Source organism: Carettochelys insculpta, chromosome 1 (genome assembly GCF_033958435.1).
Source record: "Carettochelys insculpta isolate YL-2023 chromosome 1, ASM3395843v1, whole genome shotgun sequence".
Taxonomy (NCBI): Eukaryota; Metazoa; Chordata; order Testudines; family Carettochelyidae; genus Carettochelys; species Carettochelys insculpta.
In genome coordinates this window covers 205,307,613-205,332,735 of record NC_134137.1, presented here as the reverse complement: position 1 = coordinate 205,332,735, position 25,123 = coordinate 205,307,613, and the positions used below count along the sequence as shown (strand labels likewise).

At 41.1% G+C, this 25,123-nt stretch overlaps 1 protein-coding gene across 5 annotated transcripts in view; it reads right to left on the bottom strand.

Moving 5' to 3' along the window:
• DCAF6 (DDB1 and CUL4 associated factor 6) overlaps positions 1-25,123 on the bottom strand; it is a 159,582-nt gene that overhangs the window by 7,755 nt on the left and 126,704 nt on the right. For 4 of the 5 annotated variants that reach the window (XM_074998250.1, XM_074998279.1, XM_074998270.1 and 1 more), the window contains 4 exons: positions 24,203-24,244; positions 10,604-10,742; positions 6,147-6,303; positions 4,085-4,173 (listed from right to left, as the gene is read on the bottom strand). In XM_074998250.1, coding sequence (XP_074854351.1) covers positions 4,085-4,173; positions 6,147-6,303; positions 10,604-10,742; positions 24,203-24,244 — 427 coding nt within the window. The remainder of the gene's footprint in view (positions 1-4,084; positions 4,174-6,146; positions 6,304-10,603; positions 10,743-24,202; positions 24,245-25,123) is intronic. The other variant, XM_074998260.1, reaches the window with a different exon arrangement.

Genomic DNA, 25,123 nt, shown 5'->3' with positions numbered 1-25,123 from the left:
AATGTAAAAGTCAGTCCTTAATTTCATTTCTCTCTCAAACTATCGTCCAACCTTTTTTTTTTAAAACCCCTTTTACCTCTTTAAATAAAATAATTCCACTGGCTCCTCTCCCCAGCCAACAACCTCAAGACCTCCTGGCAGCCTGTTCCTCTTCTCTCTCTTGTACTGAAGCTGCTTTTGCTAATGACACAAATGAGCTACTCTTAGCAGAGTCTAAGAACCCCTTCTATGTTCACCTTTTCTATTCACCAACTACTCTGACAATCACTCCTGTCTCATCTCTAACTCACTCATTTTTGGCATCAACACTGTATCTTAACGAAAACTGCTTAAGCATCTCCTTGCTTTTGTGAATTATTGGCCACTGCATGTTTCTTTATGCCACATTCTTCACATACCCGGGCAACCAAAACACCAGACTCCAGCTTCTGAATTAACTCAACTTTGCTTAACGCTCAAATTTACTTTTTTTCTTTTTTCACCATTATGTACAGAGGCCATGGCTGCTTATTTCATTCACTCTTAATTCAAAAGTCTGCTGCAAAATACAAGTGGGTGAGATGGATACTTACAGCATGGCCATCTCACATGCAGCATGCCTGCCCACGCACACACCCATGCATGCACCCCACCACTGGTGGGAAAAGTGCATGGCAGCCCCAGTCGTTCTGGCAGCCCCAGCTGAGGAAGTGACCCTGGTGGCTCCCCAGCAGCTCATCCAGCAGTGGTGGCAGTCTCAGCTGCGATGCAGAACCCCATGGAGGTGGCTGCCCCAGCAGTAGCAGGCACCCTGTGGTGGTGGTGGCGCTTTCAGCTGTTGGGGGGGTGGGGGAGCATGTCGGTGTCAGCCTCAGCCACGGGGAGTGGGAGGACCCCGCATCGGCAGCAGTCTCAGCCATGGGGAGGGGAACCAGCTGCAGCAGTGGAACCAGCAGTGGCGGCTCTAGTGAGTACAGTTACTGTACTTTTTTTGGAGTGGGGGGAGGCTGGCTGAGGTCCGCTGTTCCCAATGTCTGGTGAATCAAGGTCTGTTATATTGAGAGTTTACTGTATTTAACTTTGCCCTGTAGTGACACTGATGGGATAAACACTGGAAAAAAAAACCCTTGCATCTTGAAAATCCATTTAATTACTCTGCAACCATAAGCATTAACATCCATCAGTCATATGCACGGTCATAGCAGGGCATTACTACCAAGGACAGTTAAGATGATTTGGGTGACCTAAATTAAATTGGCATACCTTAACATGTTTGGACTTTCTAAACTAGGTTTATAATGCTTATTTTAAATCCTTAAATTAAGTGATTAGATTGGCAACAGAAAACTTTTGATACACCATTACATTTCCATGTGCTTCTTAGAGAGAGATCCCTTCACGCAGCACAGAAATGCAACAACCTTTGTGGTGGAATATGACAAGTGCAAAGCCATAGCAATAATAACCAACAGGCTAGCACAAAAATAAGTAAGAATGCCATAGTCAATTGAAGCTGCAAAGGGAATAACATAATTATGCTATATGCAACCTGTTTAGGGTATTCAATCTGGTAAACACTAGCACATCCCAAACAAATATTTAGTAAACTGGTAGGATCAACAAAAGTTTTCTTTTCTCCCTTATCTTATAAAGAGTGCTTGGACCCAAATACTATCCTCAAATGCACCCAGTTCATATTGCAATCGATGAGAGCTAATTAGAACAAACTTTGGCCCTTGGTAGGAATGGCTCTGGAGAGGCAACATTTTTTTTTTTACAAGGAGACATATACCTATACAGTGAAGAAGTTAAATGATTACTTGACCCTGGCACAAAAAGTAGTTATGTAAAAAGAGCACTAGAGACAAATACAGTAAACCCTCAATTCAACGGACTAATATGGGGGAGTAATCTGTTAAATCCAGTTCCTCTCAGCTCCGAGCCACCCTTCCTGAAGCCAGAGCACAGTGGCTCCTCTGGCTTTGAGCTGCTTGTTCTCAGGGCAGAGCATGGCAGCTCATCCCAGCTCCCCGCCACCCACACTCTGCCCTGAGTACGGCAGTTCCTCTGGCTCCAGCCACCCGCACTCTGCCCTGAGCGTGGTGGCCCATCCAGCTCGGAGCCACCCGAGCTCACGGCAGAGCACAGCAGCTCTTCCTCTTCCTCCTTTTTGGAAGCACAAACTTCTTCAGCAATCTCCCCTTCAGTCAACACCTGGTAGCCAGAATCATCTTCAGCATCCTCTAACCACTGCAGAACATCATCCTCAGTTGCATCTTTTTCTCCAGCTTTCAGAATGGTACGATGGTAATCACTGACCTGAAAGCCCTCACAGTCCAAGTCAGAATCAATATCATATAAAAGTTCCTTCCAGCCATTAGCCAAAAGTTGATATTTTCACTGCCTTCCATACAGCAGCAAAGCTGAAGATTGCAGACTTCAAGTTGTAATTTCTGAGGTTCTGCAAAGTTTGTTGTCCTCTTGTATCAGTTTCTTTCTCTCTTACATCCTCCAACACAACCATCAACTCTTCTAGGAATTTCTTGCAGTATGATCTCTTGCAAGCAACAATGATTTCACTGTCCATTGGCTTGATAAGCGAGGCTGTATTAGGTGGCAGAAGCATATACTTGATTCTGCCATCACTACTGCATACCTTATCTATGCTTGGATGTGCAGGAGCATTATCTAAAAGTAGGATAGCCTTAACATTCTCTGGACTGATTATTAGGACCTCTATCTGGTGCCTGCAAACCTCAGGAGTGAAGTGATTAAAGAACCACTTGTTTAAATATTTCCATCTTAAACCACACTTTCTGAGAGTTGTAATAAATCACTGGAAGCTCTCTCATAATATCCTTTAAGACTCGTGGTTGATGTGATCTACCAACAACAGGTTTCAGTCAATGTAACCCATCTTCATTGCCATAGAGTAATGCGAAGATGTTTTCCTTACTTATCTTGGCTACGTCTACACGTGCAGCCAACATCGAAATAGTCTATTTCGATGAATAACGTCTACACGTCCTCCAGGGCCGGCAACGTCGATGTTCAACTTCGACGTTGCTCAGCCCAACATCGAAATAGGCGCAGCGAGGGAACGTCTACACGTCAAAGTAGCACACATCGAAATAGGGATGCCAGGCACAGCTGCAGACAGGGTCACAGGGAGGATTCAACAGCCAGCCACTCCCTTAAAGGGCCCCTCCCAGACACACTTGAACTAAACAACACAAGATACACAGAGCTGAGAACTGGTTGCAGACCCTGTGCCTGCAGCATAGATCCCCAGCTGCCGCAGAAGCAGCCAGAAGCCCTGGGCTAAGGGCTGCTGCCCATGGTGACCATAGAGCCCCGCAGGGGCTGGAGAGAGAGCATCTCTCAACCCCCCAGCTGATGGCCGCCATGGAGGACCCAGCAATTTCGACGTTGCGGGACGCGGATCGTCTACACGGTCCCTACTTCGACGTTAAACGTTGAAGTAGGGCGCTATTCCTATCTCCTCATGAGGTTAGCGACTTCGACGTCTTGCCGCCTAACGTCGAAGTTAACTTCGAAATAGCGCCCGACGCGTGTAGACGCGACGGGCGCTATTTCGAAGTTGGTGCCGCTACTTCGAAGTAGCGTGCATGTGTAGACGCAGCTCCTACGGCCTGGTGTAGAACTTTTATGTTTCCAGGTCTTAAATTGAGGATAATACACTCTGAGCCTTAATTCTATCACATGTTGTTTTCTGCCTGGCATTATTTAATAATATTTTTAATGTCACCTGCCTCCAGAATATCTCTCTCTTACTTTTTAAATAGTCACTGCTGCCCCTATTTCTGATTCCTACTATCTATCCTTGCAACTTTGACAGCTCCCCCAATCTCTTACTTTTCTCATGTTCATAATTTCATACATCCTTTATTTCTATATGTTCCATTGTTTCCTAATCTTTCCGGTTATGTGCAGATCTTTGTGTACTGAAAGAAATGAAACAATTGTTTTTAACACCTTATTTTTAAAAATACAATCTACTGAGGTCTTGACTCAAGTTAAATTCCCATTGTTCAAGCTACTTACATAGAAGACTTTGCTAAAAAGAAGAAGGAAAGGTGCTTACTTCATCAGCAAGTTTTCGATTAAAAATCCTGGACTCTTCTAGGGGTGACCAGATTTTTATATCATAATCAATACCTGACGAGGCAAGAACTAGAAATCAAACAAAAAAACGTATTTGAAAAGAGTTCTGAATGAAATGTCTTTTTTTCACCCAGATTTCTGACTATCTTAGCTGGAGTTTGTTGGAAGTGTTGCTGACATGTGCCATTACATGCATGCAGATGCACCTCACTTCATTAGATGTGCTCTAATTTTTTATCACATAATATATGTAAGTTCTCATCTTGCAAACACATATAGGTTGTGTCTAGACTGCAGGCTTCTGTCGACAGAAATTTTGTAGGCAGAGCACACATCCAGACTGCAGATCTTTCAGAAGAGATCTACCAGTTGGGGAACATTCTATCGACATCTCTGTACACCTCGTTCCATGAGGAAGAAGGGATATCTTGGCAGAGGATATTTTTCCAACATTTGGCCCCACATGGATGGGCCAAGTGTTGAAGAGCCTCTCCCACAGAACTATTGGCAAAAGATACGCAAATTGCAGTAAGCAATTTGTGCATCTTTTGCCAACAGTTCCCCGCAATCTAGACACAACCATGCAGGAGGAGTCTCACTGAGTTATAACTCCTTTTTTTGGACTTGAGCTATGCACCAAATATGTCATGAAGAAAATAAATGCAAACCTTATATTTGGTCTTATACACAGAATACACATAATTTAAAACTAGAACATAAAAAAGCATCTGCTCTCCTCTGAAGATCTGAAAAGATTTAACAGGAAAGACCTGGGAACCAACAGGTTCATGTGCAATGACAGATGTGAACAGTCCTCAGATTAATTTCCAACATGTGTTTTATGTACAAATTTGAAATGTTTGATGCATCTGTTCAAAAACACTAGGCACATTTACAAATTTTTAAAAAACATTTTAAAAAGAATAAAATACCAAAAAGCACTGGAATATTCTGTCATCTAGGAGGGAGAATTAGTGCACTTCACACAAGGGGTAGGGAGGCTTTCAGTAGAGGCTTGGCTCAGAGCACATTTTTCAAGGAGAAGGTGGAAGAATGTTATATTAGGTTAAAAAAAAATCAGGAACACTGTAGGGGCATTTGGGGAAAGCTTCTGACAGAGTGAGGCGTCTCAGTGCACCACTAGTCACCCATTTCAAATACGTATAAGACTGGGTGCTTAACCAAACTAGGAGATGTCACTTGAAACTGAAAACTGTGCTTGAGCTTTTATGAGAGGAGATGTTCCCCAATTACATTTCTGATACTAGTCAGGATGAAAAACTGCAACAACAGCCTCTTGCAGTACTATGGCACTTTCATTTCCACAAATAGCTGACTCTCAACAGCCCAGGAAAACAATTTAAACTATTCTATCAATGTTTCATAAAGGGAAAAATGTTTCAATTAGAAATATCAGCAATGTTTCAGGTCACAATTATTTACCCCCAGGCTAGTCTATCCATCACCAGCATGAACATTCCTCTCCACCACCAAAAAAAAGCTTAATTGTACCAATTTAACTCATTCAACAGAACTCCTATTTAATCTAACTCTTTTTCCCCCATCTGTAGCCCTTCCCACCTCCTCCCACAGAATCTGAGTCTGACACATGTTCTGCTCAAGACTCCTGTAGAACATGCTGAGATCAGATGCTAATATTGCTTCTCATTTACTGTATTAGATAGCTCACACCATCTCACCATTGGTGTGGCAACCACTCTTTCAATCTTATTCATTCTGTGTGATGAAAGAAGGGGAAAGGGATGACTTTTCCTTTCAGGATCCTGACATCCTTTGGATGTTATATAGCCTCATTTTCATTCAGAGGAGTTCATGGGTATAGTGGCCTCTGAGCCAAACCTCATTAATACAGACAAGAACAACAGCAGCATGCTGAATTTTATACAATTGAGATGCAGCCCTCAGACCTACTGGCAATTTAATACTGTGACCCTCGGTTAGGCAAAGTATTAATGGCTCATCTATAAAAGTTATTGCTACAGCTATAGGTACATGCAGATAGCAGGTTGGGATGGTCTTACTTGGGTCAAATGGATGTGGCTGTAGACAATTCACCACATGATTATCAGCCTCCAGAAGCATCAGATGCTCAGCAGTATGCCGATCCCAGATGAAGATATGGCCACAATCTGAACCACTCATTACAAAGTTAGAGCCCCAGAAATTGGCTTCCTTTATCTGCAATGAAAATAAAAAATAATTAAATATTTGTTATGATTCATATGGCTAATTTACAAATATAGATGTGAAGCATTAACTTTATAAGCCTCTTCCAGAGACTAAATTCTCACTTTCACAATAGTGCTGGACTTAATTTAGGCGTTCTCCAAATGCAAAGTCAAAATGTTAACTGACACCTCTGTGAAACCAGAGAATCCATGCCTCCTCTCTACAGCAGTTATGATGAAATATTATCAAGATCAGGTGCTTCATCATTTGATAATTGACTGCAACCATTACTTCCTCTAATATCACCAGTCTGTTTTCTGCTTGTTTAATTTTTGGATCAAGCTGCAGTTTACATGTTGGTGGGGGAATCTGTTCACTAATTCACAAAAATGCTCACAGTAACAATTACATTGTACATCAACAGCCTGGCACTATTCTCCATTTTTGTCCTTACCAGGTTTGAAACTGCAAGTTAAGGACTTGCTCTGCAAAAGGGCTTGATATTAGGCAAGAAGTGATCTTTGTGTCAGGGATATGCCTTTTACCTTCCCCATGAATTCTCTCCCAATTCTGGCCTGTAAAAACGAACATTCACACATGCTTAGAAAAGATTCTAGGTCTACAGTACAGAATTTTGTTGACAGGAGTTACTATTGGAACATATTTCCCAACAGAACTGTCGACAGGATGCATCCACATCTAATAAAGGCTCCCCCTGTTGATGCCCTCTGTCAACAGAGAGCAGCCATATTGCTCAGACCTCTGTCAACAGACCAACTAACTGGAAGCTCTGCAAACAGGGCAGCCCAGTGAACAGGAAGGCTTCTTTGTCGACAGAGGGGGCCCCCCAGAGCATCCATTCTACACTATTTTTGTCGACAGAATCTGTCAACAGAAGCGTTATGCCTTTGTATGGGAGCAATTTAATTCTCCTGAGAAAACTGCTGCATTCTGTCAACAGTTTCTTGACAGACCGTTATTTACTGGGTGGATGCTCCATGAGTTTTGTCGACAAAACTCTGTAGTGTAGATGCAGCCCTAGACTTTAGTAACTAAAAATCTCCAAAGAATCTGTTTTCCCTGAGCATATGGCATCTCGCCAACACCAAGTGTAGCTTATATTAAGTAGAAATTAGGCATTAGCTCAAGTTAGCCTAAATGTACAAGAGTATGGGAAATAGATGTTCTTAGTGTGAGAAAAGTAAGGGATAAGTTGAAGAATAGCTTCTATTTTTTCAGTGTACTAACAAACAAGAACATGACCTAGAGCTTGACTACTGTTTCATTTTGTTTATAAACTTGTTTGAGCAAGACTTTTAATGTTTTGAGAAGTCTGGAATATTGTATTAAAATTCTATCTACAGTGCAATGTAAAGAAACAGACAATTACAAAATTATTGGTAGGTTTAACATTAATTACTATTGTAATTGGAACAAAAAGCAGTCAAGTTTTGATAGTGTATAGACTAGCACGGCTTCCTCTTTGTTACTATTATAATTGGGATTATAAAAAGGAGTAGCCTGGCTAAACTGTAGGAAAACTCTAATTAACATCAGAAGGGTACCATTAGATTCTAAGGTGGTAAGACTGTACTTCACTCTGTTGTCAGTGGATTGATAATCCATCGATAAACTATTTTGTCTTTGACAGTGAATACAATTTTAGTACTTTGTAAATGGTAACTGTATGGCTTTTTCTGAACTATACTTTTTTATTTTGATTAAAAATTTGGTTATATAATTTAAAGTGTTGCCTGTCACTCATCAAATAAAGCTTTGGAACTGACAAAGATTTAAACCTGAAAACACAATTATGGTTTTTGCACACTTATCTTGAACAACTTAGTATTAATTGGGAACACTTCAACATATATTATCCATGTTCAGACCCCGGGGGGAACATAATCTTGTAAACGTAAACACATAACTTATGTGAACAATCTGTCAAAGCCCTTTTGAAATCTGATCATGAGAGGACTGGAAAAAAGAAATCCATCATCAGTGGAAAACTGATGGCAGGTCTAAACAAGAAAAGAAATTTGACCGAAGACATGCAACTGCAGCTATGAGAATTGCATAGTTGGAGTTCACATACCTTAGGTCAAATTTCAGGCATAGCCCCACTGCTTGAAGTTGATAGGAGAAACTTTCCCATCCACCTTCCTCAGTATAGGCAGTCAAGTTAGCTGAGCGCAGATACACCGATTTTAGCTACGCAATTGCCATAGCCAGAATTGCTTATCTGTGGTCAACTTACTTTGCCTAGTGTAGATGTAGCCTTAATTAATCAGCAAAGCATTTCAGTGCCAGTGAAGCCAGAATATACACCAGTGTTTGGTATGTCTCAAGGACTCTTTCTGCCTGATGATCCAGAACAGAAGCCAACTTTCTCAGCAGATATGGGTGAGCTCTGTAATATTCTGGTGGCAAGAAGTCACTTACTGTCTCTGGTGATGAGGAAGATGATGTATGAGGTGCTGAGATAATGCCTACTCTATGTTTCCAAGAGCTGCCTGAATGACTTCTTGCTGCTCTGTTCTCAGAGTCAGGCATAAATCTATTATAGATGTAACACTTGTCACTAACGTGGGACTTGTCCAAGTGGTTTAGGCTGCTGGAGTACAGGTTGGTAATCAGCACTGCCTTGCTACATGGCTATCAGGACTTAAACCCCAGCAAGCAAGACATGGCTCAAAAAAGCCATAAAAACTGAACATATATGTTAGCGTTTATTGATACTACACTTACCTCATGACTAACTTCTAAGAAAAAAACAGGCTATAAACAGAGTGAAGAAAGTACTTGCTACAAGCAAGAGTCAAAGTGCTTCAACAACTGTCTTTGGTGAATGAACTGAAGGAGGTCAGTGGTAGCTCTGCCCTCTTAAACCTGCAAACAGTGGTATGTGTTTGAGTAGTCACACCAGACACCGCTCAATGAAAAGAACATCTCTGGCTACTGTGTACAGGGCATACATACATCTACAGTAGAATGGGCATGTCCATATCACTCAAAGAAGACCCAAGAAAACCTGACACAATATCATGCAGGCTTAGACTACAAACACATTATGAAGTAGCCCTGACAAATGTACATTATAACTTCCCTAAAACACTGATTTTTCTGGTAAAAGATCTAATGTACAACTAAAAAAAGATCTTAAAGCTCTTATACTGAGGTCAGCAACCTGCAGCTCCAAAGCCACACGTGGCTCTTTGAGGAGTAACTTGCTGCTCGGAGCGCTGACTCCTCTGTGGCTCCTGATGCTGGAATTAGGGTTACCGTACATCCAGCTAACTCTCTGTCTGGATGGGTTTTTACAAAGTCGGAAAATGTCCAGGACTTTGCTCAGCCCCTGCAAACTCTTTCTGCAGTCCTCTTTACCCCACCCAGCTTTTGTCCAGTTGTGTTTGCCTTGGCTCAAGTCGCAGCTCCTCCAGCTAGTCAGCAGGGAGAAAAGTCAGAAACAGAGTGAGCAGGAGTGGAACTGTGCTAGGAGACAGAAGGAGGGCTCCCCCCTCCCTTTTTGTTCAGGGAAATAAGATTGGGGTGGGAGTTCAGGCAGTGAGCTCACCCCTCCAGCTTGCAGCGTGTTTGTAGCCCAGCTGTGAATGGGGATGGCCAGTCCAGCTACTGCTCTTCCCAGCATGGTAAACACCTTCCTTCTGGGGGCAGGTTCATGCTGGGAGCTCAGCCCTTCCAGCCAGCAGCATATTTGCAGCCAGGCAGCCCAGGCATTGCCACTTACCGGCAAGGTAAGCACTCTCCTTGTGGGGGCTGGTTCAGGCTGGGACCACAGCCCTGCAGGCAGAGTGTTTGCAGCCCAGCCATGCATGGAGCCAGACACAGCCTAGGTTTGGGGAGAAATAGCTCCCAGGGAGGCTGCATTGCTACAATTACCATACAGAACTGCCTTGGCCTGATCACTGTATGGTTACTATCAGGGTTTTGAACACTGTGCTCTAATTAATAAATACTGAAATTTTCCAAGGCTATGGACTCAGGGAGCAGGAAAGAAGAAACAAAGTGTTTAGTTGGATGGTAAAAGGGTGCTCACATTCACCGTGGGCTATTGGATTCTCTTCCACCAAGTTCCCTATGTCTCTGATGATCTAAGGCTCAGGGTCTGCTCACTACTGATTTTCCTTTCAGCTTCCCTTCATGCCCTGAGCTGTAGGTCCCAGCAACTAAGATGCTTCAAGAGCAAGTTTGCCATAGGCTGCTAGTGGGGATCAACCAGGTAAGTTTTGATTCATTCTCCTAATATCTCTGTGAGACAAGAATTATTAACAATGCAGTATTTTTGTACCATTGTTCTGGAGTTCCGATGACCCTTATAAACCATCTTTATTAAAGGTCGTCTAATATTCAAGGTTTCTAATTCTTCCATCTCTTTCCGTTCTTTTCTTCTTCTGAATAGTTCCTGAATGCGAGCAACAGCAGATCGTCTAGGAATCACATACAAAGAAAAAAAAAAAACGCTGAAAGACCAACAAATAGTCTGCATGGACAGACCTTTTTGAAATAGCGTACTGGGACAACTACAAAGCCCTATCAATGGATTAATCAGCCTAATCTAACACAATTTACTTCCACAAAAGTGGCACAGATACCACTATTAAAACAGTTTGAAGTTAAAGACTGAGTTTTTCCATATTGATTTAGAATGGAAAGAACATGCAACACAATGAAACCTAAGGGTCATGTTACTTTCTTCATTCTTAAAATATACAAGCTCTAGAGACAGGCAAATTCACATGGAACTGTACTTTTTGCAACAGCATATTTACTGAATCCTGCAGAACTTCTCTGATCCCCTGTGCTAGCAAAAATATTAACACGTGAGTATATAAAGTTTAGATATTACTTAAGACCTAGCTAAACCTTTAATTTTTTTCTTTCATCTTTATTTTAATTTCTTACTATTTCCTACTTTAGGGTGAAGATCCTATGTCTGAGTGTATCTTGTCAATGTTTTTACTATAATAGGACTGAGTAATACGAAATTTTTAGTTGTAGAGATTGGGAAATAGAGACAACAGGTAATTCTGAGGGCCTGGGTAAAAAAAAAACAAAACACAAGTGTGGTGGGAACCCACCCCCAATCCAGTACCAGGCCCACAGGAAAAAAACTTCTGAAATGACAGGAGATAAAGCAGATAGGTGAGGCACCCTCTTGTGTAGCTGCTGAACTCCAAGAAGTTAAGCTTTGGTGATGCTATGGAAATTTGGGGTGCTTTAGTTCTTCCACCTGGTTCATCTTCCTGCCCCCTACCTCCATCTTTGCAGCTCCCATGGGCCACACTTTCACCTCCTGTAATTTGGTGTCAGCACTTTCTCCTCCATTATGGCTGGTACCATCCTGCTCAATGCCCTAAGTGGAACCAGAGTGTGATGCTGAGTGTGGAAAAGCAATCACAGTAGGGAGTAGGTGGAGACAGTGATGGAATGTAATGGATGTAACTGGCCATGGCAGGAATTCTCTATAGGTAACAGGGCCACAAGGAAGGACACAGACACCACCAGAAAGCCAGAAATGATGAAGTATCATATTTTAGTCCCTACTTCTTCAGACTGTGCTGTAACATAAGTTGGTTGCAGAAGGATGTAGCTGCCTCTTCCACCTCTAGAGCTACTTATATACTCCACAATAAGACCAGTTCCTCTGCCCCTGCCAGTTAGTCATCACCACTTCCAACTCAGCCTATAAATTTCCTTTTCAGTCATGCCATACAAAAGATGATGGAGGAAGTATCTGATCATAAAGCTGAAAGTAAAGCTAAGTGGATATCAGAGCAAGTTTAATCTACTATAAAAATTGTTTTAAAAAAAGCAGCTAGAAGTTAGAGATAGGAAAAAAAAATCAATGGAGTCACCCAGTCCAACTAAGAATACATTTCCTAGTTATTTATCTACTGTAACTCTAAAAATCTAAGGAAATGGGGCCTTTCACCTCTTTCTGTGGGAGACCTTTCTGAAGTACAACTAATTTTACTATTGGGTGAGTTTCCCTGGAAACCAAGCCAAGTCGTCCCTTCAGTTTTATAAAATGTATACCACTACTTATATGCTCCCCACCTACGTACCATACTAAATAATTCTGTCCACTCTTTATTGTTTATACTTTTTGAATATAGATGTATAACACTACTCTTAAAATTATTGGCTACAGTTACACTTTCGAGTTTTGACAAAAACCCCAGTTTTGTAGCCAAAATTGGTGAACAGTTCATGCGCTAAATGTGTTCTGTCAACAATATGTCAACAAAAGTTGGCACTTCCACCAACATCCTTCTGCCTTTCCCAGATGAGGAAGAGCCCCTTTCATCAACAGGTCCTGTTGACAAAAAAGCTGTGTGGATGCTCTGTGGGGCCTTCTCTCGATGGACAGCGCATCCAAGACAATGGGCATCCCCATCTGCTGTGCCTCTGGGTGCCTGTTGGTGAGAGCGGCCAGGCAGTCCAGCCACTCTGTCATCAGAGTGGAATGCTCTCCTGATCAGCTTTTGTGTGTGACTGCACTCTGTCAACAGAAGTTTTGTGAGGAAATCTCTTCCAACAGTGAATTCTGTTGACAGATCACTGTAGTGTAACCAGAGCCATTGAATATTTGGATTACTACCAAGAGGTTAAAAATATTCTGCTCATTTGTCAATTTCTATATAGGAAGGGAAACTATAGACGGTTACAGTGCACAGTTATGTAAAATATTTTTGGAACTTAATTATATCTATGAATCTACATATATAATTTGTGTACAGCAGCGAAGGGTCCTGTGGCACCTTATAGACTAACAGAAAAGTTTTGAGCATGAGCTTTCGTGAGCACAGACTCACTTCATCAGATGCTGGTCTTGGAAATCTGCAGGGCCAGGTATAAATAAGCCAGAGCAAGGGTGAGGATAACAAGGTTAGCTCAGTCAGCAAGGGTGAGGCTTACTACCAGCAGTTGATTTGGAGGTGTGAACACCAAGGGAGGGGAAGCTCCTTTTATATTTAGCCAGCCATTCACAGTCTTTGTTTAAGCCTGAGCTGAGGGCGTTGAATTTGCAGATGAATTGTAGCTCAGAAATTTCTCTTTGGAGTCTGGTCCTGAAATTTCTTTGCTGTAGGATAGCTACTTTTAAGTCTGCTACTGCGTGGCCTGGGAGATTGAAGTGCTCTCCTATGGGTTTTTGTATATTGCCATTTCTGATATCTGATTTGTGTGCATTTATTCTTTTACGTAGAGACTGTCCAGTTTGTCCGATGTATATAGCAGAGGGGCACTGCTGGCACATGATGGCATAAATTATATTGGTAGATGTGCAACTGAATGAACCCACGATGGTGTGGCTGATCTGGTTAGGTCCTGTAATGGTGTAGATATGTGGGCAGAGCTGGCAACGAGGTTTGTTGCATGGATGGGTCCCTGAGTTAGAGTGACTGTGGTGCGGTGTATAGGTGCTGGTTAGGATTTGCTTCAGGTTGGCAGGTTGTCTGTGGGCAAGGACTGGTCTGCCTCCCAAGGCCTGTGAAAGTGGGGGATCATTGCCCAGGATGGGTTGTAAATCCCTGATGATGCGTTGTAGAGGTTTTAGCTGAGGACTGTAGGTGATGGCTAGTGGTGTTCTATTGGTTTCTCTCTTGGGCTTATCCTGTAGTACGAGGCTTCGTGGCACAACTCTGGCTCTGTTGATCTGTTGTTTCACTTCCTCAGGTGGGTATTGCAGTTTCAAGAATGCTTGGTAGAGATCTTGTAGGTGTTTGTCTCTGTCGGAGGGGTTGGAGCAAATGCGGTTATATCTTAGTGCTTGGCTGTAGACAATGGATTGTGTGGTGTGTCTGGGATGGAAGCTGGAGGCATGAAGGTAGGCATAGCGGTCAGTGAGTTTACGGTACAGGGTGGTATTGATGTGGCCATCATGTATTAGCACCATGGTGTCCAGGAAGTGGATCTCCTGTGTGGACTGTTCCAGGCTGAGGTTGATGTTGAAGTCCCGGTGGAATTCCTCCAGAGTCTCCTTCCCATGGGTCCAGACGATGAAGATGTCATCAATGTAGTGTAAATAGAGACGGGGTGTTAGTGGATGAGAGCTAAGGAAGCACTGTTCCAGGTCAGCCATGAACATATTGGCATATTGAGGGGCCATGCAGGTACCCATAGCTGTGCTGCTGATTTGAAGGTATATATCGTCGCCAAATCTGAAATAGTTGTGTGTGAGGATAAAGTTACAGAGCTCAGCCATCAGATGTGCTGTAGCATCATCAGGGATACTGTTCCGGACAGCAGTTATTCCATCTTTGTGTGGGATGTTGGTATAGAGAGCCTCTACATCCATGGTGGCTAAGATAGTGTTTTCTGGTAGGTCATCAATGTATTGCAGTTTTCTCAGGAAGTCAGTGGTGTCTCAGAGATAGCTGGGAGTGCTGGTGGCATAGGGTCTGAGGAGAGAGTCCACATAATCAGACAGTCCTTCAGTGAGAGTGCCAATGCCCAAGATGATGGGGCGTCCAGGATTTCCAGGTTTGTGGATCTTGGGTAGTAAGCAGAATAGCCCCGGACGGGGCTCTAGAGGTGTGCTGGTATAAATCTGTTCTTGTGGTTGTGTAGGGAGTATCCTGAGCAGATGGTGTAGTTTCTTAGTGTATTCCTTGGTGGGATATGAGGAAAGTAGCCTGTAAAATTTGATATTGGAGAGTTGTCTGGAAGCCTCCTTCTGGTAGTCAGACCTGTTCATGGTGACAATAGCTCCTCCTTTATCTGCCTCTGATTATAATGTCAGGGCTGTTTCTGAGGCTGTGGATGGCATTGCGTTCTGCATGACTGAGGTTGTGGGGCAAACGATGCTGTCTCTCCACAATTTCTGCCTGTGCGCATCGGCGGAAGCATTCTATATATAGGTCCAGACTGTTATTTCTACCCTCAGGAGGAGTCCACGTGGAGTACAGTTTGTGTACAGCAGACCCCCAACTTTTCCGCCTTTCAGACGGACAAAGGCTTTTCTGATTTCTTCTTTTGTAGGTCTGCTGCAGAAACAGTTAAGGCAGGTAGTGAGACATCAGTCAACATGATGTCTAATCCACTTGGGAAAATTTGGGATACTGAAGATCCCACAAGACTGGAAACATGGCCACCTTATCAAGCTCCCAAAGAAAGGAAACCTGAAGGAATGCAAGAACTGGAGGGGCATCACATTACTGTCTATTACAGGAAAAACGTTCAATAGGATTCTCTCGGAGAAAACGAATACAGAAATCGGTAGCTCAAGGAAGAACAGGAAGGCCTTCCGAAGCGAGAGGTCCTGTATTGACCAAATAGCAACTCTTAGAATGATCATAGAACAGTCACTCAAGTGGATCTCCCTCCATACATAACCTTCACAGACTTTGAAAAAGCCTTTGACAGTGTTGATAGAGACACTATGTGGAAAATGCTACAACACCATGGTGTTCCATCCAAAATTATTAACTTGATTCATTAAATGTACAAACTCTTGACATGCCAAGTTGTTCACAATGGTGTCTCGACATAATCCTTCAACATATTTTTGGGAGTGTGACAAGCGTACCTATTGTCACCTTTCCTGTTCTTGATCACAATGGACTAGATTATGAATGGTGGGCCTTCTGTGGATACTTTTCAAACAGCTAGAGGACACTGATTTTGCTGATGATGTCACCCTCCTTCCCAGCATGAAAGAAAAGGTCACAACACTAGACAAAACTGCCTCAATGACTGGACCGAGCATTCACAAGGGAAAGACCAAGACAATGAGGATCAATCAGTCCAACAAGATCATCATCACACTGAGAGGGGATGACCTGGAAGATGTGGAGCAGTTTACCCACTTGGGCAGTATTATGTTCATAGATGGAGAAACAGATAAGGATATCAATGCCAGGATAGGAAAAGTAACAGCTGCATTCAAGACTCTCCGTCCCATATGGAGTTGACAAACAATATATGTAGAGATGAAACAGTTGATCTTCAACACGTGAAGAGTGTGCTCTTGCATGGTTGCAAGACCTGGCATAATAAAAAAAAGTTTTCAAACCACAAGCTACAGACATTCATAAACAGATGCATGAGGTACATCCTTCACATCAAATGGCAAGACTTCGTCACAAATGAAGAGCTTTCGAACAGAGCAGGACAAAAACCACTTGATGTTCAAATCAAGAGAAGAAAGTGGGTATGGCTAGGCCACACTCTCAGAAAACTGTCCTCTAGCACAGACCATCAAGCTCTCACATGGAACCCACAAGGAAAACACAAAAGAGGAAGACCTCCGACAACGTGGAGGAGGTCTATTGAAATTGAAGGACAACAACTGGGGTACTCCTGGAGCGGGCTAGAAGTTTTGTCCCAAGACAGAGTGAAGTGGAGGAGATTTATACATTACCTATCCTCCACACAGTGTACAAGTGTTAAGTAGCAGTAAGACCTCTGACTGCATAAGTCAAATTTCATGCATAACTCGGGGAAGCCAGGGAACTGGCTAAGGCAGCCACCGTGGTCAGTTTCCTGGCTTCAGTGCGTGGAGGGTTTTCCCACTCCTGTCACAAACAGGAGCAGCTGCCACCCCAACAGGAGTGGGGAAACCTCTCCTGTGAGTGGCGGCAGCCTAGTCGGCATCTTGGCTGCCACCACTGACAGGAGCAGAGAAACCCTTCTTGTCAGGGGTGGCAGCCCAGCACTGGTCAGTTTCTCTGCTCCTCTGAGTGGTGTTAACCCGATATACAAGCAGCTTGAGTGTGCATATCTCAGGGGTCTACTGTACATATACACATTTGAAAAGATCAGTTTTGCTATCACAGAGAAGCAAATAAGAAATACAGAACACCAGGTTGCCACCTATTCCAGTACCAAACTGGCAAAAAGCAGTTTAGGTTTGGAAAGGAAAAAGAAGTATTCAATACATTAAGACCTACTGTTTTCAAGTGAATATGTGTTATCCTTTCAGCTGCTACTTACTGGGATTTCTGTCTGTTCTAGGAAGTGCTTACACAACTACATTCTTATACCATTAGTTTAGGATTTGTTTAAACATACTGGGCCCTAGCCTAATGATGTTTCAGATGCATGAGGACAACACACGTTTGACAAAGCCTTCCCCTGGAATTGGTCTTCTGTTTACAGATTGTTTTAATTTAAAAAGTTACACATGGCTATGCTGGAAGTACAAAAAGAGAAGCACATTTTCATTCTGGACTTCTGTGTATTTTAAATTTCAGATACAACGATAACAGTTATGTAAAAATATAAATGTAAGATAGCAAGCTGAAAATAAGGTGTAGGCCCTCTCATACACAAACTAGTAAAGAAAGTAAGACATTATGCATTTATTTTTCAATTTCCAAATTTTGACTTTTGCTATGTTTGAACTATTTTAAAATTGTGCACACTTCACCAAGCATGAGAAGTAGGCGTGCCAACTAACCAGGACTGTCCTGGAGTATCCAGGAACTACAGATTGAATTTTAATTAAGGATTATGTGAAGAAACCCCCAGCAATATGTCCAACCAAAACTGGCAACCTTAATGTAAAGTCAGAAAGTAATATGTGATGCATACATTGCTCTAACATTTTTTGTGATTTCACCAGCTGCTTCCAAATATAAATCACTTACTCGTATTTTAGAAGTACATTTCTAGCCATTATGATTATGAACAAAATGTGAATGTTATCCTACATCATGCTGCCTTACTGAAATTGCAGATAAAAATGCCACCTTTAAAAAGGTTTTGTTCACAATTCAGAAATTTAAGATGCAGAATGCAATTACAGAATAATTTGGTCTTCTATACAGAGAGAGACTGAACTGTGTTTGCCTTTATGTTAGAATGATTTGGGAAAATTAGTCTCAACTACTTTACAAAATCAAAATCATTACAAAACAAATTGTTTTAATCATACTGAGTGCTACCCTGCTATGTCACCTCATAATAAAGTAAATTTGTGTTGTGTATATGAGCATGTAGTACCCCAGTCACGCCTATGTCGTGTTACATTTTCATCAGACTAGAAAGGTAAGTATCCCTGTTATAAGTTTCATTTCTGATCATTATAGCAGAAGCATCTAAGTAGTCTTGGATAGGGATAGTACTTATTTCCTGGACTGACTCCAACGGAGCTGAATTTGAACCTTTTAAACAAATGGTCAGAAAGGAAATTTTTTCCTAATTGTGTTATTGAAAAACATTTCATACTAAGTTCTCATACCTTTACAATAAGATTTGGAAGCAGAAATTTAAACCCCTGAAATAATTTTATGAGATTGAACTATGATTGAAATGAAGAGTTTGAGTGGATTTGCTATCACACCTTTCCCTGAAGTAGCTCCAATCACAAACAGAAGCTATATATCTAGAAATCAAGTGAATAATTGTATAGGTAAAATGCTATCAAGGTGAAGGAAAAATATTTATTATGTAACTGAAACGATCAACATAAACACATGGACACTGAACTTGCTATCTCTCAGTGTAATTATGGACTAAAAATGATAGAAGATGCAACCTCATTTTAAGGCTTTTGCCATCATGCACACTTAATGACATCAGTCACCAGCCGACATCACCTACGGGAGCTGAATGCACATCAACCAACGCATGGACTATGGTTACATGAACAACTCAATAGCTGAGGTACCTGTACATGAAAAAACTGCAATTTCAGAACTGAATGTTTATGAAGATAAGGAAGAAAGGTTTAGTGGTGAAAAAAGCATGAGCAGTCAAAATACCTGACTCCTTTAACTCTGCCACTGCTTTGCTGTAACTAAGTTGCAGCATCTAACAATAATAACAATGCTAATCTATTTCACAGGGACATTGGGTGGTTTCTTTTACTAAGTGTTTTCAGATCCCTAAATGGAAGATGCTGGTCAACTTAAAAAAAAATTACCCTTGACCTTATACTGAAGCACAGTAATTGGAACACACAGCTTTTTCCTTGTGTATCACCAACCAGTATACATAAAAACATTGTATTAACTGCAAAAGAGCTTGAGTGCCCAACCCTCAACGCATGTATGTATATGAAAGCACTCATTCTGCACCACACTCCAGTCAAAAATATTAGCAAAATAGATTGTATCAGGCAGTCTTTGCCAAACCCCAAACTACAGGTTTACCTCATCATATGAGGCCTCAGAATAGATCTGTCTAGACATTTATCACTACTATACTATCATTGTATTAATATTTTCTATCAAATGTAAATCAGAAGGAAAAAACCCTGAACTAAGGAGCATGATACAGCTTATCTGCAGCCGAGCCTAATGTCTGCCCCAGAAGAAATTCTACAGCCACCACCCCAAAAAACAAAAACCCTGTAGAGCTGTAGTGTCCAACCAGTTCTGAAGCAATAAACAATATAGTACATAAAAATGTTGCTGCTACTTTTTATAGTGGCTATTGCTACCACAAACTACCCACATTATTATGAAAATGTATTTATTGTTCAAGTTAACCAGCTACACTTAACTGGCCAAATAGCCACATGTAATACCATGGCTTTAGAGAAAGAAAAAGTAAAACTTAATAAACACTCTAATATTGAGGGTTTTAGCCAAAAAATATTTTTTCCCTCATAAGTGTCAAAAACATGAAGAAATTTCATATGAAATCTGTTTCTATCCAGAAATTCTTTTGCCAAGGGTACCCAACACATTGGATCCAGTGTAAAACTTTACATATTGCTCCTTCAAAGTTTATGTGGTCACAGATCTGAGTTAAGCTGTTGCCTCTATTTCACATTACTGAGGAATTCTGGTTACCTAGACAGGCATGAATCTCAAAACAGCTGTGTTTATTATTAAAGGATGCAGGAACGATTTACTGGACAGCCTTTAAAAAAGGAAAATGGATCAAAACTTTGCCCAAACACAAACTCATTTTAGAAGTCTCATGGAGCTATAATTTATGCATAGGAAAGCTGCTGTTGGATTACATATGTTGATTCCACTGACAAAGGAAACACACTTTACAGAGCTCTTTCCTACAATGCCAATTAAATTCTCAACTCTTACCTTGGTGAGCTTTCTTTATCCAGAGAATCAAAACTGAGCACCAAAAATTTTCTTCTCTTTTTCTTTGCTAAGAAATGTCGCTGCCTCCTCTTCCTCTCCCCTTTTGAAATATACCTGTCTCTTCATCCCTATAACACTTTCTTACCCTCCCAAGCTACTGCATAATTGCACTGCCTTCCAAGAACTACTATGTGGAGCCTCAGGCTTTTCTAACCAACAACTGACAAGCTATTTCTCTGCTTCCAGCTCACGGCCAATTCCTTCAGTTGCCCAAGCCTTAAGAGCAAATTACCTGTTATGTGTACCTTCTGGCCTTGTGGAAAAGGGAATACTTCGAAGGGGGTGTGGCAGAAGATCCTAGACTGTAGAATGGAACGTCCTATCCATATTTCTAACCCAGCTAACAGAAGCCTATTTTTTTTTCCAATCAAAGATTTTCAACCAAACCTTTCAGCAGTAAGACTAGGTTTAATTAAGGAAGCGGTAAAATTATTGAAGCATAGAATATGCTGAAATTGACTTGTTTCCTAAGAATTAATCACCCTAATCACACATTTGTGGTTTTATTTACCCCATTTCCAGCTTACAGAATCACAGAACTGGAAGGGAGCTCAAGACATCAAGTCCATCCCTGACAGGTATATGTCTACTCTGTTCTTAAAAATCTCAAGTGATGGGGATTCCACAGACTGCCTAGGCAATTTATTCCAGTGTTTAATCACCCTGACAGTCAGGAACTTTCTGCCTAATGCCCAACCTAAACCTCTTTTGCAGCAATTGAAGCCCATTGCTGTTTGTCCTACCACCAAAGATTAAGGAAGGTATTTTTTTCCTCCTCCTTGTAACAACCTTTTACGTAGTTGAAAGTTATGTCCTCTCTCAGTCTTCTCCTTTCTAGACTAAACAAACCCAGTTCTTTCAATCTTTGCTCATAGATCACTTTTTCTCGGCCTTTAATCATTTTGTTGTCTTCTCTGGACTTTCGCCGATCTGTACACATCTTTCTTGGTCTGTGGTGCTCAGAACTGGACACAATGCTCCAGTTGAGACCTACTCAGCATGGAGTAGAGTGGAAGAATTAACTCCTATTTCTTACATACAAGGTTCTTGCTCATACTTTCCAGAATGATGTTTGCTTTTTTTTGTAACACAGCATCACACTACTGACTCATATTTAGCTTGTGGTCCACTTAGACCCACAAATTCCTTTCCATTATCCTCTTTCCTACACAGTCATTTCCCATTTTGTATGGCTGCAAGAGATTGTGCCTTCACAAGTGGAGTACTTTGCATTTGTCCTTATTGAATTTCATCCTATTTACCTCAGACCATTCTCCCAGTTTGTCTAGATCATTTTGAATTATAAAACCAAACTCCAAAATACTAGCAACCCCTCCCAGGTTGATACCATCCACAAACTTTATAAGGATACTCTCCATGCCATTATCTAAATCGTTGATGAAAATACTGAACAGAACCAGACCCAGAATCAATTCCTGCAGTACCCCACTTTATATGTCCTTCCAGCATGAACCATGTTAACCACTCTCAGGAAACAATTATCCAAACAGTTACACACTCACCTTATAGCAGGGATGTAAAAAAAATGAATAAAAAGAGTAGCCACCCAAAATTCTATTGGTTACATGGTTAACCATTTTTACCTAGGGTTCTAGGTTTAGCTTTGGTCTACGCTGCAGTTAGGTCAATGTAAGGCAGCTTATGTTGTCCTAACTCTAAAATGTTGCTCCCACCAATGTAAGTCACCCACTACAATGACTTAACTCCATCTCTGCAAGAGTCATAATATGTTGACCTAATGACATGAACTTAAGTGTTATCTGTGTGTACGCTGTATTGCTTACATCAGGCTGTTCTGACTATCAGCTCTGGGTGGGAGGGCCCCACCTGTTAGAGCCCTCACACTGACAGTTAAATTGGTGCAAGTGCTCCTGGTGAGGAGACGCACATCACACCAATGACAGGAACACAGTGTGGATTTGCAGAACTGACCTTTACTAAAGTGGCTGTACATCAATATAACTTAAGTCAAATTAGTTTTGTACAGGTTGCACCTCCAAAAACCAGGATTCTCTAGGGTCAGGGACAGGACTAGCAGTCTGGCTGCATGTGGGGTCTCAGCTGGTGACTGGTCCAGAGGTAAGAGGGTGCCGGGGCTGCTGGGGAGCAGGGGGAGCCAGAGGCAGGTGGGCCAACAGCAAGGAAGAGGAAATGGCAGCAGGCTGGGGGAGGAGGTAGCAGGGGAACTCCCTTCATCTGGCAAATTCCCTTTTTCAGGACCAGTCAGTTCCTGAGTGTGCTGGATGAGGGAGATGCAACCTGTAGTTTAGACTGCCTCAGGTGCCAACGCTAATTATTTCATTGCTGTTTATTACAGCAGCAACATCCAGCTGATGTGGTTACTTCTCAGCCCCAAAGCCATTCACTTCCTTTGCCTAACCAGGTACCCAATTTCTCAACCACCCCCTACTCAGTTTTTTTGTTTTTTTTTTTAAAATCTCTCTTGATGGCTGTGGCAACTAAAAATCTACAGCACAAATAAGATGAATTTTTAGGAAGACAATACACCAATCAACTACTTAGAAATTGTAAAAAATGAACACTGATTACATTATTCATGTTCATAATTAATTCTATATATTTACCTTCAACTGATATAGAACTTGCAGTCTGCAACACTACAGAACTCGAAGAACTGTGGGTTTTACTATGGAATTTGGATAATTTTCCCACAGATTACAAAAGCCCTTCAATACAGACCTTTAACCAACAGCACGAGAGTAGTATTTAGTATGACATATAAAGACAAGGGAAAGATGGCAACACACTATTTTCTCTAAGGTATTAATATTTTTGGACTCATTATTTAAGCAACAAGGGGTCCTGTGGCACCTTATAGACCAACAGAAATGTACGAGCATAAGCTTTCATGGGCAAAGACCCACTTCGTCAGATGCAGGTCATTATTTGAGACCATTTTTAGGGGGCCTTAATATGAGAAATGTAGATACCTTTTCTGGGTAGTCTTATCAATTAACCCTTTCAGATATGTATCCTGCAACTGGTCATTCATGGAATTATAAAAGTATTTTGTTATTTTAAGTTAATCCTTTCCATTTGTTAATTTAATTTCCATCAGTGACATTTCACACTAATTCACATAATTGCTTCTCCCCCAAAGGCCTCTTCCAAACTTACTTGCCAAAACCCTTAAATCTTGCTACAACTAGTATACTGGAGCATTTCACTGAAAGAGACAAGAATGCTGAGTGCTTTTAAGCTTTTAACATTATTAGCTGGATAAACCACCACCCCCCACCAAAAAAAAAAATCAGTGTTTCTCATCTTATATCTGCACTGTCAACCCTGGCTATAAATATTATGCTCAGTTCCATAAATTGATCCATCCAAAATTAAAACAGGTGTGAGAAGAATTTTTTTTCCTAAATTGTGCTAATTTAGGAACCCAGTCTTCATGTCCAGAACCCAGTCTTCATGAACACAAAACAAACCAAATCAATGATGGCACATGCAAAATACCACACGTGCCAAAACAAGTGAAGTAAAAAAGTATACACTTTACATGTGTGCATACTTTTTACATTATGATTATTTTATGTCATACCCTAAAGAGGTTAATGTGATGTTAAATTTATACACATCAGTTTCTTCTCGCTATTTCCATGCAATCCATGCAGTTAAATATAACTCATCAAGCAATATGCTCTACAATTTCCAGCATCCAATCTTCAGCAAATATAAAAGTGATAACAGCTAATAGAAAAGCTGGTTAGATGTGAAAAACAAGGACCTGATAAATCCATCATACAGAAGGAATCAAAAGGGGGAAAAGAGGGAAGATACTGAGTTACCTCATTATTCTATCACCTATTGCTGTTCCTCTGATATTAAATCTAGTGAAGGGAACAATAGTCAAAGTCATTCAAAAAGCCTGTGTACCAAAGAATTTTTTAAAGATTACAGTCTATTATAGTCTGTGTTCCGATTATTCCACAGATTCTACTTCTTCCATATGTGTTAATACATGAAAATATTTTCATTTCAATGCACAGCACCCCCACCTCCCTCTAGTTTTTGCATATTTTAATCAGTGCACAAAACAGGTTTTATAAAATACTCATCAACAGAATTATAGCAGATATAGCAGCAACTTGCATAGACACTTCCATTTTAAATTCTCTATTTTGAGTCCCTTATGACTGTAAATTTTCCACTAATTGGACTGATTTTCCAGGCTTAGTCTCTGCTCACCAAGTCTGACCCCAACTAATTCAGACATTTGAATAGCAAATAGACCATACTGAGAAGGGCCTTTGACTATTCATGTGAACGCTGATTGATTTCATTCTGATTGAATTATGACCAGTCAAAACTCATACAGTGTATATTCGCAATACACTTTACATATTGTTTTCTGCCTAAGCTGTCAAAGTTCACAGCTAAGGAAAGCCAAGCTGTCTGCACATACATAACTAAGTTTGAGTACATCTAAGTTAAAAGATATTTAAATGTTTAGGCATTCAAGAGAAAGCACTTTTCTCCCCATGAATTCCCCAAGGAGCACAGGAAATAATTCCCAACTGCATACCTTGTAGGGTAAACGATATAAACATACCAAAAGCATCTAGCCAAATAATTTCATAATATGAAATTTGCTTTCATCTTTATTCTTTAAACATATCCTAGGAAATTCTATCAGATTATTGTTCACTGGTGCATTAAAAATGTCATATTATATTAGCTAACTAGACCAACTACAATAAAAGAGATTC